The sequence below is a fragment of the Tachypleus tridentatus genome, chromosome 7 (genome assembly GCF_004210375.1).
Source record: "Tachypleus tridentatus isolate NWPU-2018 chromosome 7, ASM421037v1, whole genome shotgun sequence".
NCBI classification, from domain to species: Eukaryota; Metazoa; Arthropoda; class Merostomata; order Xiphosura; family Limulidae; genus Tachypleus; species Tachypleus tridentatus.
This window is the reverse complement of record NC_134831.1, coordinates 171,280,418-171,301,510: the sequence shown is the minus strand read 5'-3', so window position 1 is coordinate 171,301,510 and position 21,093 is coordinate 171,280,418. Positions and strand designations below refer to the sequence as shown.

General features: G+C 33.4%; 1 protein-coding gene and 1 non-coding gene across 4 annotated transcripts; one reads left to right on the top strand and one right to left on the bottom strand.

Annotated features, from left to right (window-relative positions):
* The first annotated feature begins 1,544 nt into the window (after window positions 1-1,544).
* On the top strand, window positions 1,545-10,436 carry LOC143257219 (putative serine/threonine-protein kinase DDB_G0280133). 3 transcript variants are annotated; one of them, XM_076515614.1, is made up of 4 exons: window positions 1,549-1,621; window positions 6,745-6,789; window positions 7,135-7,577; window positions 8,644-10,436. In XM_076515614.1, exons 3-4 carry the CDS (start codon window positions 7,162-7,164, stop codon window positions 9,317-9,319), a joined length of 1,092 nt encoding a protein of 363 aa, XP_076371729.1. In that variant the 5' UTR covers window positions 1,549-1,621; window positions 6,745-6,789; window positions 7,135-7,161; the 3' UTR covers window positions 9,320-10,436. The 3 variants fall into 3 exon arrangements, with proteins under 3 accessions (XP_076371728.1, XP_076371729.1, XP_076371730.1); XM_076515613.1 differs by lacking the exon at window positions 6,745-6,789 and having other exon boundaries at window positions 1,545-1,621; XM_076515615.1 differs by lacking the exon at window positions 6,745-6,789 and having other exon boundaries at window positions 1,580-1,762.
* A 2,546-nt stretch (window positions 10,437-12,982) lies between these two features.
* On the bottom strand, window positions 12,983-13,054 carry TRNAH-GUG (transfer RNA histidin (anticodon GUG)). Its single transcript has one exon. It is a non-coding gene; the product is annotated as a tRNA-His (tRNA).
* Between the last annotated feature and the right edge of the window lie 8,039 nt (window positions 13,055-21,093).

Sequence of the window (21,093 nt, the reverse complement as noted above, 5' to 3'; positions counted from 1 at the left end):
GTCCAAAGAAACTTAATATAATTTGACGAATTTAGAGATGTAATAAGATATTTCTTCATTTAAAGTATATAATTGTAACAAACTAACATGAAATGATATGCTTTAAAAATTACATGAAATCGCTAAATCCAAGTGACGCCAGTTACTTAAAATGTGTCGAATTGAAGAAAAAAACATGTATTCAAGTAAATATTTTTTGAAATAATCTGTTTCGTTTTAGAGAAAAATAAGCGATAAACAGGTTTTATTCACTCGTTTAAATTTCTACAAATTCTCAGTGTTAAGACGTTAATTCCTGATCGCTTGTTTGGATCCCAACCATTAAACAAGTTAAAGAGGCTAATTTACCCACTTTTTTCACTTTTACATATTTTTATTTTTGTGTACCAGTAGTGTTTATTACAACATATTAAGGACACTCAGTCACTAAGAACCTTTTTTATTAATTTCTTTTTCACCAAAAGCGTCACTAGACACAGGCCTAAGAGGACCCATGCCATGAATCCCCAATTGGTGCCTTGTGAAATCAGAAGCATTATCATACCAAAACGTTGAAAATTCATGTGTATGGCTACGAACTCCACTTTTTTTAAGCATCTAACGACGTCTCTGTTTTCACCACAACAACACTATAAAAATAAATTGGGTCTGGCATAGCCAGGTGGGTTAAGGCTTTCGACTCGTAATCCGAGGGTTGCGGGTTCGAATTCCCGTCGTACCAAACATACTCGCCCTTTCAGCTGTGGGGGCGTTTCATGTTACGGTTAATCCCACTATTCGTAAGTAAAAGAGTACTCCAAGAGTTGGCGGTGGGTGGTGATGACTAGCTGCCTTCCCTCTAGTCTTACACTGATAAATTATGGGATGCCTAGCGAAGATAGTCCTCGAGTAGCTTTGCGCGAAATTCAAAACAAACAAAGAAAAATAAATTGTTTCAGCGTATAAGAAAACTTAATAATGAAAACGTGAGAAAACGTTATTGTAGTAATTAAATAATACTCTACGGTTTCACTTTGAGTCTCACATAAAATACAACAACAACGGAAACTAAAAATAATTTGAACTGGTAGACAACTTAAGGTCATCAAAGATAAAATATTTGGACATTCATATTGCGACGCAGTACATTTATAGTAGTTAATAATACGCTACATGTAAATAAAAATAGGTTATTTTTCTTCTTCTACATTTAATTAGTTTCTACGCGTAAATGAACAAGTTTATTTGAAGCAATATTGATAGGCGTTTTGTGAAAAGTTATTATCCCTATCAAGTAACAATATATATATCTTGTGATGACAAGAAACCCACTTGAAATGAAAATGTATCTCAGGACAGCTGTATTGGCATTAACACTTTTACTAATAAAGCTGTTATATAACTATATGTTACATTTTATTAAAAATTCCAGTTTTAGCAACTATATAATATTAAATGTATCCTTATAATATGTGAAAACAACTGTCATTAGAATATTCTTGCTCTGGAAGTAAAAACAGAAAATATTTTATGCATTAAAATATAAAATAGTTTATTTGAAAAATACCGCAAGTGGCGCTGCAGATTTTATCTGTGATTGAGTAAGGGACCTTTCTTTACATAGTTGGGATTTTTTAAGAACGTAAGAAATTAACCCTTTTTGTATTGAATATTTTTAATAGTACCTGACTTCATGTAATTTTGATTTCTTTTATATATGATTTTATGTGTCTACCGCATTTAATCGCATAATGACGTGTATTTCATGGTGCAACAAGCTAAGGTAATAGTTACGTAATGTTAGGCTTAAACGTAGTGTTTGTAATGTGTGTATAGGCTTAACACTATAATTGTTTATTTTATCCATCCTTTAAAATAAAGGTTAAATTGGTAACGTCGTTGGGCGAAACCTGACTGAAAACGATTAATTATACTATAATTAAGATATAACAAATCATAACTTATAGTACAATTTGTTATTAAAAATTTAAATGTTCTTAAATGTGTGAAGTTTTGTTTACATTTAAAAATTGTATATGTTTCGTAAATGCACATTTTAATAATATTCAAATATATATTATTCAACCCCAAGTTTTATTGTTTCAGGTACAAACTGTAACTTAATCTAAAAACTGTGAAGTAAATATAATATACATATATATTTCTCTACAAGTGGGTTTTCTCGACATCACTGATTAATATACATATAGGTGTGTGGTATTGGACCTTGCATTTTGTTTGCAAAAGTATTACTAGTAATTCTTGCATTTGCAGTTACGTATACATGACAATTTTTGATTTATAGTTGTAACCATCGAGTTTGCCTCAGGTAGCCATTCTAAATTGGGATAAACACTAAATATACTTTTTACCTGACATTTTGCAGATTCTGTATAACTAATACTGAGTAATAGTAATATTTTAGGTCAACTATAGTTGAAGTTATAAAGATTTGGTTAGTAGTAAATCAGTAATGAGGTTACTAGAATAAAAGGCACTTAAAAAGTTGTGAAAAAGTGGAAGGTTCTGTAAGTAAATATAGGATCCTAGTTTGAACATATAAACATTTATTTATTACAATAAATATAATGTTTTTGAAAGAAAGGCTTATTTTAGCACTTATTAACAGTTAATTCATTTTATTGTGCAATATGCCCCTTTGAATTTGTATCCAGTAAATATTATCACAAGTATGATAGGTATTTTCCAAGCAGTTTAGACAAAAGTAGTATTATTACCCTTAAAGCAAACTAGAATTATTATAAACCTTTCTTCTGTCATATATGCAGGACTTGGAATTTTTTGTAATGGTCAATTCACTTGTAGGACAAGTGATGTAAAATTTTTACTGGTGTGAATAAATGTTAGAAAATGTGTATAGAACATATTGTAAGTGCATGTACTGTTGGGTAGAGCAGAGATGTGGTGCTAAAGAACTTTTTCTTTACGTGTACTTTGTAATTATGGATAAAGTAAGCATCTGTTTTACAAAATATAAGATGTTTTGTACATGTTATTACAAGTGTTTGGAATCATGGCCCTAGTTAATGCATCGGAGGTCATGTCACTATAATATATATACTGAAAAGAGGCATCTTTCAATTTTTCATAGCAGAAAAATTAATAAATAAACCAGTATTAAACGTTGGGACAAAACGTGGAACACAGCAGTTGGTGGAATTGTAATCAAGTAATGTTGCATGCATATATATTTAAAAAGTTAAATAATTATCTGACTGCTGATGATTTAAATTTATATTATTTAACTTTATGTTTCTCTGCCTATGAACTAAGTTAATACCTTTTCTAATGTGCACCTATGAAAGAACATGTATCTGCTGTTTGAAATACTGCTTATAACAGAAGAAATGCTACATTAGACTTTCATTAAAAGCTGTCAACATGAAGTAAAACCCTCACCTTCCTACTAAGACTACAACTGATTAATTAATCAGTATATTCAACTGCTTATAAGCAACAATTAATTATGATTATAAGTGAATTCATTAGTGTCACAAAGAGTCAATAAATAGTTTTTCAGATTGTTGCCATTTTCAATTATTGAAAATTTAAAAATATCTTTATAATTTCTTGTTATTACTTTCAATTAATTCAAAGTTGTTTTATTGGTTAGTATCAGGACACACACAAATAATTAACTCACCAAAATTATTCTTTTCAATCATTACTGTTTTAGATCAATCCAACCATTCAGGTCTTGCAAGAATAATCTATTATTTGAATGTAATTGACTAATAAACATAACAGTTAATCAATTAGTAAATTTTACTAATCATTCAACCTTGCCAGATATGTTGTCTCTATTTATATATGTATGTAAGCTTGTACTTCACCTCCCAGTTGTAAGTTTGCTGTATCACTTACCTTTAAACATCAAATACTGATCATTGTGACAATAATCAAATTAGTGTATCTGTTTATTTCAGTTTTTAATTTTTCTGCTTGTTACGTGTGACATGATTGGTTATACTTGCTTAGTTATGTTGATAAATTAATCTGTTGCCAATGTCTATTAATCTTACATTTTGACTTAACACTCCTACGAAAAGTGGGGCATAATAGGCCCCAGAGCAACTTGAAAGGTTATTAATATTAGGCTAATAATTTTGTATTTAAATGAAATTGCCATTTAAATCCATTAATGAATGGATTAACGAGATTCCCACTGTCCCTATCTACTATCTAGCGAAACCACAGCCAGGGGAACGGGCTTGGAGAAATCAGGACTAGAAACGTCTTTTCGTAGGAGTGTTAAAGTATACATATGATTGACTATCTAGATTTAGTTGTGTTTGTATCAGTTTGTATTCTTAGAACTATGGATATTTAACTGGTGTTAATCTATACCTAGTAGTAATCTTACTGACATTAGTCATTATTATGTCTATTATATCTGATTTGTAATTAATATCATAAAGGAATGTTTATTTTAATTTCTAAAAAATTAATAGCCTAACCCTTTCTTAATGGTCTTAGCATAATATATATGGGTTAAGTATTTACATTAAGTATATGTACCTTCAAAAAAATATGGCAGACTTGTAGTGAACATTACAAGTCTTTTGTACACAAAAAAATAAGTTTTTAATGGAGTTTTTTTTACTAAATAATTGGTTGTGAAAATATTGAGACTGTTTCTTTACTTGTCTGAGTGCAAAGTAATTTTCATATTATGATTAAAGAAACAATTTTTCATCCCCAAAATCTTAAGTATTATTTGTGCAATCTCTAAAACCTCCTAAATACATTTCAAACATTTGTCTTCAGTAAACCTTTACTTTGTTTTTTATTTTTTCTACCCTAACCATGTGGGGTCTGTGAATTTGACCAGCCTCATAATCACCTTAAAAATTAGGAAGTGAATATAAATTATCGTTTATTCATTCTGAAATGATTACAGATTACAACTTAAAATCACAAATGTTTAGTCTAAATAGTTTAAATCTCATACCATTACATATTTATCATATTGGCCTTCCAGTCATGCCTCATTAATATTACAGAAATTGCATTGATATTGTGCATGTGCACTAATATTACTATATCCAGTAATATAAAACTGGCCTTTAGTCTTTACGAAGTAACAACCTGTCTTAGATATTCTTTAATGGACTAGTATTTTTTATAAAATAGTCATGTTTCATTTATAATACATTATATATGTGTATAGATTATTACTATTTACAAATAAGTTATGAAACTTATTTTTCTTAGAATATAGAACAGTGAATAAATAAGTATAGCAAACAATTATATCTTCTAGTTATGACAACGTTTGTTCTTATTTAATGCTTGTTGCAGGTTGCTAAGTCTTTTTAATTATTGCATGTGGGGTTGTGAAATGAAATAATGTTTTTTAGGTTTTATTTTTATACATACATTCTAAATAAGCACAAAATCATAAATAACTATATCAATACCATAGAATTCTACTAAAGTTTATCAGGATTATTAACTATTTTGTATTTTATCTAAACAAATTAGTAGTTTCATACAGGCTAAAAATACAACCTACCTGCTTGAAATACTTACAGTGGCTGAGAAAGCTACTAGGTGGACATTCTGAGCTTTTGATTGGTTGCTCATATCATATACTGAAGTAAATGTATATAAGGCACTGTTTCCAAAAATGGAAAGAGATGAACAGATCAACTGTGTTTGATTCAGTGCATAAGTCATATTTTCAACAAATAGAAAATATATGAGGTTCTTATTTTATATTCTAGTTTTTCAGTATTGGTAATTTGAGTTCCTAATTCATATGAAACTAGAGACTTTGTGTTTGGACATCAAAAACATAATTTGAACCAATGTTCCATTCAACTTACTATATGATAGACAAAAATTAATATTTAGGTGTTTTAACATTTACTTTAAGAAATTAACTAATATAAAGTGCTAAAATTTAAATCATCTGCAATTTGATAACAAGTTTATCGAAATAAATTCACAAAATAGTAGTTCAATTAAGAATTTGACTGCAAGTCAACAAATGCAATGATATGACCTGTGACCCATCATATACAAATCTTAAAGATATTTTATCAGCTAAACTGTCTCCTGATTTAATACCTTACTTAAGTTCAGATTTACTGAGATTTCATGAACATTGGTTTTACATTGTCATTATTAGATCTGTATCTCCAACTGTCCTAATTATACAAAATTGTTTTAAAAAAATCAACTTCTCTCAGAGTTTTCCAGCCACTGAGGTTTAAATAAAAGTTAAAACTTGGTGTAGTTATTAAATATCCAAATAACTGAAGTACCAGAATTCTGTTTTGTTGTATTTGTTTATAGCACTCTTAAAATGTTTCTGTTTCATAGTAATTTTCAATGTTTCTCATGTTTAGTAGTAGAACACTAAAGCCTGTCATTTTCTAATCTTTTGTTTATTAACTCCAAGAAATATGCTGTTCCTAGATGCAGGACAAACAGGGTTTTTAGTTATATCTACAGAAATATTGAACACAAGCTTAAAGAGATTATAATTTCATTGTACATTTCACTGGTTAGATCATATTGTATTCAGTCTCGAGCTCTGTACTTTATAAAAAATGTTGAATTATTTAAAAAACTCAGGGGAATGCCTCTAATATGATACCTGAGATAAAGTTGTCATACTAGGACAGGTTTTCTGAAACTGTGTTCCTGAAGGCAAGATTTGGAAGATTTCTGATTAAGGTGTTTCAGATTGTAAAGACAATGGACAGTGCTAATGTGTTTTTTTTTTCATGTTTATAGGTGAGAATAATAAGACTAGGGGACACAAATATAAATTCTGGCATGGTAAGATTTATCTTTAACTCAGACAGCTTCATTTTTTCTAACAGGGTGATTGGATGTTGTGAAGGCAATAAATCCTAGGAAACTTAAGAGAATGTTTGATAAATACTTGAATCATAAGGATTGGCTATGGATGTTTTAGTATAGTGGGTAGGATGACATAGGTAGACCAACAGATCCTTTGTTGCCCTTAAGATATATGTATATTTATTAAATAAGCTATAAATTAGTAGTATTTTCAACCTCTGACTTGTTAAATATGAACTAAATTGTAACTGTAAGGATTGTTTAAGACATTTTGTCTGGTGTGTTAGATTTATGTATTTTATCTTTTTGTTTATATAACAGAGGAATCAGTCAGATAGCTTAAAATAAATGGCAAAAATGCGACATCACCACCACCATCGCAGAGCACAAGAGTTAGAACGTGTAGTCAGTGACCACATTCAAAAGAGGGGAAAAGAAAAGAAATATAAGGAACATCATGGGGATAAAGAATTTAATGATTACCAGAAACAACATGCTAAGAGAGAAAGATATGATGAGAGAGAGTGGTATTCCAGTGATGATCAAATTCATCATTATTCTGAGAAAGATCGAAATAACAAACGGGATGCTGTAAAACGAGACAATGACTTTGATGTTTTAGAAAAAAGAAAAAGACATAAAGGGGAAAATGAACAAAAGTATCATATTCACAAAAGAGACAAGCATGGAACTGATGGTGATGTATACAGTAGAAACGTGGACAGAGAGAAGTTGGACCACTTTCCACACAGTAAAAGAACCAGGTGAGAGACTAGACACATTATTAAATGAGTGATAAAGTTTGAGAATTGTTGATCAATAAATAATATATGAATATTAATGATGGCTTAACTAAATTTTGTTGAATTTGAACATTAGGTACTGCTCATTCTTGATTTAATAATCAAGTGTTTTTTTCAACTCTGTCTTTCTTCCACACTGCTGACTCTGAACTTTTGAAGCATGATTGGTAATATATGTATATCAGGATTTCTTAAACTGGGGTTGTCTGTGAAAGTTCATGAGACATCTTACATTCCATATGAATATTATAAAAAAAAAGGGGGGGGGATTTATAGAATAAAATGTATTTTTCATAAAATAAAACTTGTATCATTTAAAACATTTGATTTTGTAGCACAAGTTACATAGAATCTACTTTTCCAGACAAAAAACTGGTAGGTTACAAGTACATACAATAATTTGAAGTTAAGAACAGTTCTCATATTATTAAAGTTTGAGAACCACTGAAGTAAATAATTTTTATATCAGAATGTTCTTCAATCCCAGTGAAGAATACGTTGTTTAACTCTTTCTTCTCCAATCAGTAAGCTGAAGTGCTAAACTGTTTAGAACAGTAAAGAATATTTGATTTGAATAAGCTGTAACTATATATTTTCTGTATTCATATTTAACATCTAGTGTTGAATTGTTACATTCTGTGAAGTAAAACTAAAATGATTTTTAACAACTTGGACACAGTTTAAAGGATATTTCCATTTAAGTATCAACAGATATGCTAACTTTGAAAATTTAAATATGACCACAGTGAGAAAAATATTTAAATCCAATCTGGAAAAGGTGACAGAAATGTATTGTAAAGTAACCTGGTAAGATAAGATTTAACTTGGAAAAAATGTAGGATATTTTTTCTTTTATAATTAGTTGTGAAGGTTTTTTTTATCAATGTTCTGATAAAATAACTTGTGTAATTTTGATATGTTGTAATAGACTTAATGAACAAGTTAATGTAAAAAACTAAATACAGTTTTATTTTGAGTTCTCTTCACTGCAACTTTGGTATCATTGTTTTGGACATTATGATTGCAGAAATGAAGTTCATGAGCCCAACCGACAAATCAAGCAGGAACCTGAAGATGAAGAGGATGACCACCATGCAAGAAGAAGAAATGACAGACATAGAATTGAAGACAGAAAACGCAAATTAGAAGAAGGACATAAGTGGGGAAAACAGGAGAATGAGAGAAATGTCTCTACAAATGTAAAAAAAGAAAAACCTAACTTTGGACTGTCGGGAAAATTGGCTGAAGATACCAACACTTATAATGGCATTGTAGTCAAGTACAGTGAGCCATCTGAAGCTAGGAAGCCAAAGAAGAGATGGCGTTTGTATCCATTTAAAGGAGACCAGTCTTTACCACATATTGCTCTTCATCGCCAGAGTGCTTTCCTCTTTGGAAGGTCTCGTCTTGTTGCCGACATTCCCACAGATCATCCGTCTTGCTCTAAGCAACAGGCAGTGCTTCAGTTCAGGTTAGTGGACTTTGAGAGAGCAGACGGAACTCTTGGAAAAAGAATTCGACCCTACATTATTGACTTGGACTCAGCCAATGGAACTTACGTAAACAATAATAAAATTGAACCACGTAGGTATGTGGAGTTAATGGAGAAAGATGTTATCAAATTTGGGTTCAGCACAAGAGAGTACGTTCTTGTCCATGAACAGTCAAAAGATGAAGGATATACAGAGGAGGAAATCAGCTAGAAAGATGTTGCATATATGTCTGTAAATACTGTTGTAATAATAGTGTAGTGTTTTGATGGTACAGTTACCTTTCTGTTTGTGCTGTAAAAGCAACTCGATATTTAATGTGCATTACTTACTGTTTCTAATTATTTCTGGGTTAGATGAAAGTTAACAAAAGTACCGTGTAAGTTAGTAAATCAGATGCTCACACCTCAGGCTGTGTCTTAATCTGGAAGAAAAAGTTAACATTACTATGGGTTACTTTGTTTTTTGGTTTAAAATAAAAATCGTACGTTTCCACGTTTATACAAAAAAAATTTAATGTGTGTATTTATAAGAATGGTTAGGGATTTTGCTGTTTTTTAGCAGTGAACTTCTTGACAACTATTTTAATTATATGCTGTAAACACATCAGCTTATGAAGCAAACGAGATAGTTATTGTGAATTATTTTCAGTGTTGAACTTTAATCTCTGCAACATATTTATAAAGTTAAGAGAATCTCTTGCAATACAGGGCCCAACATGGGATTATAACGCGTCTCGTTTTCTTAAGAAATCACACTTAGGACGTGAATATATTATAACTGATAAAGTAGCCCAAAAGTTGTCGATGGATGCTGCCCACAAGCTGCCATCCTGATTGTTTATGTTGCTTAAAACATGACACTTGTGTTAGAAACTTTCATTACGTATATCGTAAATCGCGAAATTTTTCAATGAAATATGTCATCATTTAGGAGTTATGAAGTGTTAAATGCAATTATAATAACTTTTTTTAACAAGAAATCGAGTCTCGCAAGCAACAATATTAAATAAACGTTAATTCCTTAAAATATCAAAAGATGGCACTACTATAGATTGTAAAATTTTTAATCGCATTGAACATGGCGTCAGTTGCATGTGCATGTTTCAATGTTGAATTCCTACAACTATTTTATTCAGGTTGAAAAACTGATAGTCGTGTTTTAAAACGAATGATTTTTTTGGTTTTACTGAACTTTTATTTCATGGTATATATATATATATATATATATATATTTTAATGTGGTATAGCTTTTGCTCTGTTACATTGTCGACATTTTGATAATACCGTAATAAATTAAATGATTGTTCACTGTTTCATATTTAATAAAATCGTAGGTTATTTTCCCTTCAAGGTTACAATATTTACATAGTGTTGAACGTACACCACACTACATCATGGTTTACCAAATACATTCGGCAAGGTGTTTAGGGCACTCGACTAGCAATCTACATACTGCGGGATCGAATCTCGTCACCGAACATGAACGTGGGAGTGTTATTAAGTTACAGCCAATCCCACTGAACAATGAAACCCATATTAGAGTTGGATGTAGTAAAAACGCTCAAATTCTAACCTTGCGATGAAATTTATTTTAAAGAAATGTGTGAATTTCGGTGTCGTAATCTTATTAAACTCCTTGGCTGTATAAAACGAAAGTGGCAAGCGTTAAGAGGAGTTATTACAATGGAAACTTGCTTTAAATAAAGGACTATCGTGTGATTTTGGGGTAATTTATCTTGATATTAGCAGTATAAAGGTTACAAAATTACTCATTTTGGAACCATTGGTGCATTATAAATGTGGCAGTTAAATCCCACTATTTGGTTATGCAAGAATTCATAAATTAACGGCGGTGGGTACTGTTGACTGTGTCTTTTGGGTATCTATTTCAAATGAAGGGCGGCTTGTGAAGGTAGCTCTCGTTTACATAATAAATTCGCCTTGTCCTTGAAGCAGGGAATATTGTAGACATATTTTCGTTATTTCTACGTGTTCTTCGTCGTAGCTATGTTTTTCCTGTTACGATTGAACCAGTTGTTTCAGTTATTTGTAAATATATTATAACGGGGTTAAGCCTACTCCAACCTAACACTGTGTTGTAACATGTACTTTTGAAACCAAAATCTCTGCAGTACAGGTCATTAATTTCCTATCGGTCTAGTGTTTGTTGTTTTTCTTTAGGGGGGAACTGTTGTGAGTGAAACCTCGTACACTTGTCGAAACACGGTTCTACGGTGGTATTTTATTTCTACTTTCCCTACATTCATTGCTTGAGGTCAGTGAGGTTACCGACACATTGATACTTAAAAGAGAAAAGGTTTGAAAGAACCCTAACGTTCCCTTCTCTCCTCATGTAAATTTAAGGACTTCCATATTAATAGTGTTTTATTAAATACTGTGAAAACTTTAATAGAAATAAATAAAAACCTTGTGATCCAATCGATTTCGGAAGATTGACCTTTTTCTTCAGGGGCAAACTGGGAATAGAGAAATGGACATTTCCAGGAAAACCGGATGACCTTCATGATATCACTAAACTCCCTTTATGTATATCATTCATTCGATTACACCATCATTTCCAGTTTGCCTCTGAAGAAGAAAGGTCCACCTTTCTAAAAGACCCCTGGTTAGATGGTTTTTATTTCATTTTTGTAAAGTCTTCTTGAACCTATGTGTTTTTCTAACGTCATGAGTGAAGAATTCACAAAGTGTATCTTAATCACACTTTTCTCTAATCTACATCAATACGCTTGATCAGATGTCTTCTTTTTACTTTATTAGCCAAACCTGTGAACGACCATTGGAGATAGCTGTCAACTCTGTTTTTAGCGGCGGCAAAGTGGCTCATAGAGGTTTTTCAAGTACAAACTTTTAGCTCAGCTCCGTCATCGTTTCACCAAGTAGAGATCTAATTACAGTTTTTTGCTCGGGGTGTCAAACGCTTTCAACTGATGTGTTTGACCACACCCAAAGTTTGATAGATCAATTTATTCTAATCGTGCCTAAATTAATTTCGAGTGCCTCGGCTCTTGTTTATTATTATTTCATATTAATCTATCTAAAACTGTCAAGATAACCCAGTGAGATGTGGCATTTTCTAGGAAGATAAATTAAGATGATCTAATTGTCTCCTACCTTATACAATGATCAAGAAGGAAAATTACAACAACAACTAAATGATTATAATAATTAATTTTCAAATACGTAAGCTCCTGTCAATGGCTTAGCTGTAAGCGCAGGTAGTGTTCCCCCCTCCCATACATAAGATTTTAATTCAAAGGTTTATTTTGAGTTGTCGCGCAAAGCTTCACGAATGTTACCTGAGCTAGCCGCCTTTAATTTAGCAGTGTAAGACTTGAGGGAAGGCAGCTAGTCATCACCACCTACCGCCAACTCTTGGGATACTCTTTTAGCAACGAATACTGGGATTAACTGTGACATTATAACGTACCCACGATTGAAAAGGCAAGCATGTTTGATGTGACAGGGATTCAAACCCGCGACCCTCTGATTACGAGCGAGAGTCCAATCTGTCTGCCCGAGTCAGGTCCTAATTCACAGCCATGTTTGAAGTCATACATGTAACATTTTTATTTTTGTAGATGTCTGTGTTATAATGATAAAAATGAAGGCTCATATATCAGAGCTTTGAAGAGAAGACGTTGATTTATTTAAAGACTTCTATAATATACATATGTATAATAAATATGATAAAATATTTAACTTTTCTGTAAAACTGTGATTCGGCGAGATAATGTAATAATAATTTTGACTGTCATATTTTCCTTACATAACGTATATTTTTAAGTCACGTGCTCTTTATGTTGTTACACTTTCTGGTGTATTAGTTATGAAAATAGTCAAAAGTAAGTTATGCCGTGACCAGGATTTGAACCTGGGTTATTGCGGCCACAACGCAATGTCCTAATCACTAGACGATCACGGCCGCGAAATAGCTTTTCTTAAATTAAATTGAAGGTTTTGTCTCTACACGTTTTCTCGTTCGTCACGTTGCTTCTAGTGGTAAGTAATGATCACGTGGGCCTAACTTGTCGGAATAGAGAATGTAATAAATCGCGTTAGAGGTCGCGACGTACTGTTCTACACAGAGTATGTTTTGTGGTGAACAAACACGATAACAACTCCCATACAATTTCTAGTTGTTTATTGTTCGTTTACTCCAGTCATATTAGAATTCCTAGAACAGCCTTCTAAGCCTGTCTTCAACTCGTGTCTTATTTGATTTGTTACCCAGATATTAACAGAATGGTTATATCCTTTTGTTTACACTATAATCAAACTATTATCATCATTAACAAGGAAAATATTTCAAAATTTGAATAAATCGCACACTGTTCTCCAGTTAGAGAATAAAATTCGGTATTTAGCAATATTATCTTCATGAGTCGTTTTGAGTTACTATCATAAATGTAAATATATAACTCTGTTTGTGTAAAATTTACATATGTAACAACAGAGGGCTGTGGTCCATGAAACTCAGGACAAAAGGCTTAAACTGGCTTATCCACTCTAATTGTACAAAGGGAAACTATCAGCTGCCGTTTGTTTTCATCTTTTTGATATAAAAATACGACCAAGAAGTTATATTTATACCGACCACTTCTATTATCAACTTTCCTTTTAAATTAGGCGGTGCCCCTAGTGTCACAATGGTACGTCTGTGGACTCGTACTGGTATAAATGGGGTTTCGATACCAGTGGTGTGCAGAATAACCCTTTGTGTAGTTTTGTGCATAATAACAAAACAAAGAAATTAGGCGCCCCGAGACTGGCACGAGGAGGGTCGAGGGAAAATCTGTGATAAGTAAAGTAGCGATTTTAATAAAAACTGCTTTCGATATTAGAAGGTTGGAGTAAACTGTCATTTTATGTGACGAGTGTTTATAGGTTACACCCGCATTCTTCTTTATAATGATGTGGTGATTAGAGCACTGGGCTCGCACACAGCGGGTCGTAGTATCAATTACAGTCTTGTTTTGTTTGTTTGTAATAAGGGACAAAGCTACACGATGGAATATCTGTGCTCTGCCCATCACGAGTATTGAAATCCAGTTTTTAGCTTGTAAGTCCGAAGATATCCCGCTGTGCCACTGGGTGGGGATACAGTCACAGAAATTGTTGCCCTTTCAACTGTGATGGTGTTATGACGTAACTGTCAATCTCACTGTTCGTTGGTGAAATAGTAGCTTAGAAGTTGACGGAGGGTGATTTTTGACTGACGTTCGTAAGGCTCTCTGGTCTGTCACTGCCAAGTTAGGAACGGCTTGTGTACTTTGCACGAAGTTCCAAAACAAAATACATATGATTATAATGCCTCCACGGCTAAAAATATGAATGTATTCAGTGGCATATTTGGGCTTGAACCTTGGAGTTTCTGATACAGAACCAGTAGCGCCGACCTATACAACTAGCCATGTCCTAGATAGAAAAATGAAAGAGATACCAAAACTAACAAACTCAGAAAATGTCAGTCACAAATACAAACTGGTGGTTATTAATACCAGGAAACATACATAGATTGCTATACATTACCAGTATAACATAAATATACACCCAACTATCTCTACGACACATTTGATATATTATTAAAAAATTATGTTATTGCTCTACGTGATAAATTATAAATGTTGAAGACCTAACAATTATTACTGTGTACGACGTGGTTTCCATGGGGATTGCAAATAGTGGGCTATCAAATTTTTGTATATAGGTTATATAGCTTATTGTGTAGTTCTACGATTAAACAAATAATTTTTTCTTCTGATATTTACCAGAGAATTCCGAAATTTGACTGGTTCTTTAAATCAGAAATAGTGTTTTAATCATTGCTTTAAAACGCTGTTTTCATGCCCGAGTTAAAATGAGTTGTGCACGTACTAGCTAATTTATTTACAAATGTTAGAATATGTTATGTAGAAATTTATAAACAAGGCTCTGACCATGGGCCGACTGAACTGTAAAATTATACCAGAAAAAACCTAAAAACATGCCTGCCAAATATCCATTTAATGTTGTTTTATCTCCTAGAAACTGGTATGTCACAAATTAATGACATTACAGTCACCCATTCTCTGTAGCTTCACTAAGTTTACTTTAGATACATGCAGGATTTGATTTGCTCAATTACAAGGAAAAAAGCAGCTAGGGAGGAGTACTCCCCGCCAACTCTCCAGCTACGTGATCGAAGAGTGTGATATAACCCTCGCTCTTGTTACGCGCCTATGATTTCAAAGTTCGGTTCGTGGGTTTTCAGGAACGGGTCGCGAACCATGAATCCTAAGGATTACATGAGTACGCTAACTGGTAGGCCTCAAGTAAAGTTTGTGAATTTTAATTTAAGAGCGGCTGATGTGGAGAGTACGTTACTTAACAATATGAGACAACATATCCGGTTTCTTTGACGTTTCAAGAGAATTTCTCATGACACTTTATTTGAGGTGTATTGTTATTTCACTTTGGAGTGGTGGAACCCTTGTCTAATAATCCGAAACGTTAACTGTACTAATAAATAGATGAACAGTATAGCAATATTTAACCAGTTTGTTCTTTGTGGAGCTAAGGGGCGTATTTACATTCTGTTACATTTCCAGTCCTGCAGAATTATCCAACATAAACAAAAGTAATTGTTGGTCTTTAGATTACACCTTCTCCTTCAGTGACTCAGCTGTAAGTCAGAGGGCTTATAATGCCAAAACTGCAAAGATGGCAAATTGTGTAAATTTAAGAAAACTACCAAACTTTCCAGATATTACTCTGTTTGGTAAAGAAACTGACTTTTACGTCCACGTTTATCAATAAGTACCTTGTAATGCTTTCTTACTTTAGAAACAACAGAAATCTTTGTCTGTTCCAGGTCTACAAGAAGCCTGCATATTAAATGTTTACGACCACCCTCTGCACCGAACGTGCAGACTAATAATACGGTTTAGTTATGCTGAGAAATGTTACACAAGTTGACTGCATTTTGTGTAGCCCTAGAAACAAACCGATCAGATATCAACGCCATAAAGGTCACTGAAGTCAGCGTCTTATTTCATTCCTGGTTCCTAAGTCAGAAAGAGTTGTTTTTTTTCCCAAGTATATTTTTGGTGTCACTTTGAAGTATATATTCGTGGTCGTTATTTCGAATGGTAGACCTGCTTCGGTTTGCTTGGCCTGTTTAGGTGCAAAGTAATACAATGGGCTGTCTGCACTGTGCCCACCGGAAGAATCAAACTTATAATTTCAAACTTGATTTATTTAAGCGCAAAAGTGAATGTACACTGAGCTGTCTGCACAGTGCCTACTGGAGAGTCAATCCTCGAATTGCTCTCAAACTTACCATAAAGCCACTAGGAGGCGACAAACTAAGTATTTATTCAGTTCTCCCAATTCTTGTAACGCATCTTATGAAGACTATAAATGTATTAAAGTTTAATACTCTTTAACAGTGATAACAAAATTAAATAATAAGCCATTGTGTTTGTAATTTTTTAATCAATAAAGGCTTGACAACGTAATATTCATCACAATTATAACTCACAAAATCCATTCTTTCACTTTGTTCGTTATTCTGCACATAATGTTGTACTAACCGCGAGTGTCGATACCCGCCCCCTAGCGTAATATTTTATAAACCGTCAGATTTACCACTGTTGTTTTAGGCTACAAAGACGACGATAAATCAGTCTGTTTCAGATCTCTTTTGTTTTGGTTTTGTATGCTTAACAAAGATCGACTATTCTAAAATGAGTAAATGTGTGGGTTGGTTGAAGTGTCTACCAACGGTTTTTATCCGTGTCCTTATTATTAATGCTGCGAATGTGTACATAAACACTTGAAAATGTACGTCGTATTTCTCTTATATAAATCTGTTTCCAACGTAAGCTGAGAACACAATAACTTCAAGCGAGTTTTAATATTGACCTGGTCCTTTTATAATATGTTAAAAGACGAGTTAAAGGGGTGGGAAGAGAAATAAAAGATGGGTCGTTATTATTTCTCTGTGGAGTAATGGCACATTGGGCTGTGCCCATCGCGGGAAATCGAACCTAAGATTTTAGTGTAAGTTCGTGAACCTACCGCTGTCCCATCAGAGAAACAATCAGTTGTTAGATATACAGAAGGAAACCAGTTACTTCCCTATCTTCTGTATTCATTACAATGATAACGTTGTTACATTGCCCTCGTACAATTCCAAGGAACTAGTATAATATTTCATACATTTGTAAGTACCCTAAACAATTTTTTTAAAATTGAATTTCCTTTTTCCACAGAACACTGTTATTTAAAACGGACATCAAATTAAACATTTTAGTCCATTACAAAACAAAATCCATTACTTTAGTCTATTACAAAACTACTGGTAACACTCTTTCCTGGACGGTCCGGCATGGCCAGGTGGATTAAGGTGTTCGACTCGTAATCTGAGGGTCGCAGGTTTGAATCCCCGTCACACCAAACATACTCGCTCTTTCAACCGTGATGGCTTTATAATTTTTCGGTCAATCCCACTATTCGTTGGTAAAAGAGTAGACCTAGAGTTGGCGTTGGGTGATGATGACTATCTGCCTTCTCTCTAGTCTTACACTGTTAAATTAGGGACTGCTAGCGCAGATAGCTCTCGTGAAGCTTTGCATGAAATTCAAACCAAACCAATCAGAAGCTTGGAAAGATAAACCTTCACCGGAAAATGATTTTTAATACTGTTCAAAATTATTTATTTGAAATTACCCGTCACACCAAACATACTCGCCCTTTCAGCCGTGGGGGCGTTATAATGTGACTATCAATCCTACTATTCGTTGGTAAAAGAGTAGCACAAGAGTTGACGATGGGTGGCGATGACTAGCTGCCTACTCTCTAGTGTTATACTGTTAAATTAGGGACTGTTAGCTCATATAGCCGTCGTGTAGCTTTGCGCGAAATTCAAAACAAACCAAACTCTTACCTGGAGTACAGCTCTCGACACGTAATTTTAATGTAAAAAATCTACTACTTCAGTCCGTCACATTACAATTAGTAGACACATGTTCCTTATTTTGTTATATAAAAAGAATCGATTCCTAAATCTCAATTTATACTGTTCTGATATTCATTTTGCTGATAAAGCTATAGAAATGTTGTAGTGCTTTAACCTGCACCCAGTAATCTATGACTAAAAATATAGGAGATGAATATCAGCTGCCATAAAACTTTAAAGACGTCTACCAACGTTATTATTGGCCTATCTTTAATACTCTAGAAACACCAAAAACGCTCGTATTATGCAAAAAAAAAAAAACTTTCACGTTTTAACAAACAAATCTACAGTTGGTGTAATATTGAGAAAGAAACCTATTATATTCTCTAGTCGTGTTTGTTTGCCTAATAAACAGTCTACCTATGACATTGTTCTAGCAATACGATCTTATATTTGTTCCTGGTGTAATATTTATCTTTATATTGATACTAAAACACGTTGTGCCTAATTACACCTTCAATATCAAACAATCATTTATATGTACTTCAATCCATTTAATTTACTGGATTATCTACTTATGTAAACAGCTTTATATAGGAGAAACAGAGCATATAGTTGTAGAACGCGTATGACAACGCATCCTCCGCCAGGCCAGATGAGAGGGGCTGGTAGGGGATAGTGCACTGAGGTCAGTTCAGATTCCCGTGTCAAAGTTCTTTTTTTTCTTCAAATGCCACTTTAAAGGTGTCCCGACAAGCTTGTTTATCCCTGGGCCCGTGCTGGCTCTGAACTCCCCCCCTCCACCCTGTTCTCAGCATAAAAAAATAAGGACATGGACAAATCCCCTCACTCATATATTCACTTGTACGCTTTAAAACTTCGTCTTTTTTGACGCTTCCCAAATTAAGCTTCCATGTTTGTTTTAGCGCAAAGCTACATCATGCTATCTGCTTTGTTCATCGCTTGGAATCGAACACCATATTTTTGCGTTGTAAGCTCTTAAACCTACAACCGACTTAGCAGGGGACAAATAAATGGAAAGTAATATACTAGAATAAACTAATCTATCGTCTTGGTAATCTCATGTGCTGGTTGTGAACAAAAGTATTTCATTTTTGTAACTTACAATGTATCTTTCGCTGGTGCATTCGTATTTTTAATCTCTTGTTTTTTTATTCTTCTTGAAAATGAGGTTTGAAGACGACTTGAATGGATGATGAAAGATATTTTATTACATTACATTTGTAATAACATTTCTTTTGCTGTTCACTCAAGGCATCTCCAAGCTTTACAATATTCGAATCAGTTAGAATGACAACTGTGGACGATAAAAATAAAGAAACAAAACGGTGAATTTTTAGAGGCTCCTTCTATCAGACAGTAGAAAATTACACAAAACCCAGTAAACCTAGATAAGCTGGTAAACTCCTTGTTTATAAAACAAGTATATAAAATGGTGTCATTGACTGGGGTGACAATGAGTTAAATGACGTCAAATCCTGCTAACTCACTTCTGTACAAGTTCGTGGGAATCGTTCGTTATTACGTGGCTTTCTACTAAAAATAGCACAACGTTTGCGGTCGTTATAATATAACGAGCTAACCACCTGTCTCTTTGTCCAATATACCGTAATGTTTTCAGATGTATATACACTGTAACACAAAAGAACGAATAGATAGATAAACAGTAAGGGACGGCTAGCACAGATATCCCTCGTGTAGCTTTGCGCAAAATTAAAAAAAAACAACAACAAAACAAATAAACAGTAAGAGGTACAGAAGAAGAAATAGATAGATAAGCAGTCAGAGGAATAGCTAGATAAATAATGTTTCAGAAGTACAGTTAGATAAACAGTCAGTGGAACGGATAGATAGATAAATAAACAGAAAGAGGAATAAAATAGACATACGGATAGTAAGATTACTATAACAAAAACAGACATAGAGCTAGATGGATGAATAAATAAATTCACAGAAAGATAACTGAGAGACGTAAGGTTTGTTCCTTTTTTTTAATTTTGCGCAAAGCTACTCGAGGGCTATCTGCGCTAGCAGTCCTTAATTTAGCATTGTAAGACTAGGGGGAAAGCAGCTGGTCATCACCACCCACCGCCAACTCTTGAGCTACTCTTTTACCAACAAATAGTGGTATTGACCGTCACATTATAACGTCCTCACGGCTGAAAGGGCGAGCATGTTTGATGTGACGGAGATTCGAACCCGTGACCCTCAGATTACGAGTCGAGTGCTTTAACCACTTGGCTATACCAGGCCGATTCTGAAGTGTAAGATTGAAGACGAGAGACAGAAAGAGATTGGATGTGAAATATGAATTACAAAAAAATGATACAGGAATAGTGAACTGAAGGTATCGTTTGTCAGAATATGAAAAACGTTGTGATTGATTGTCTGGAAATATTCAAAGTTTTTGTCACCGTGACTACAGAGTTCTTTTTTTTTCCCTTTTTCCGAAACATGCTGAATCACTTTGAAAACAATTCCAAGAATTTTGTGTTTGAAATTTAAATTAAATTAGAAATGAGGTCATTAACTTTCAAAACGTACATCTTTTGTCGAAACTTAATTAACAGCTAACTTATTTAGAATAACAGTTAAAGTATACATTCGATATCCTTTTATTAACTTAAAATGACGATTGTTTTTGTGAAGATACGTACTCCTAGTTGGACTGGTATATTAAATTATTAAGATTTCCTTTCGAGTTATACGTTACAAAGTGACACAATTAGAGAGTGAAAATACGTCCGGGGAGGTTAATAACTATGTGTATACTTTTCATACGTAGAGAGATACAACAAGAATGAAAACAATAAACCAGGATGGTGTCTAAGTAGGGTTATCTTGTTCACTCACAAAGACACCCAACAGGAGTTGAAACAAACCCTGGGAGGGGTAACTAGGATATAAATGTAGGGAAATGCTACTTTTATTCGAGTGCTAGCACAAAAGATGTTATGCTATTCAGTTTGAATATCATAAGGTGCAAGTGAAGAGAACTTCAA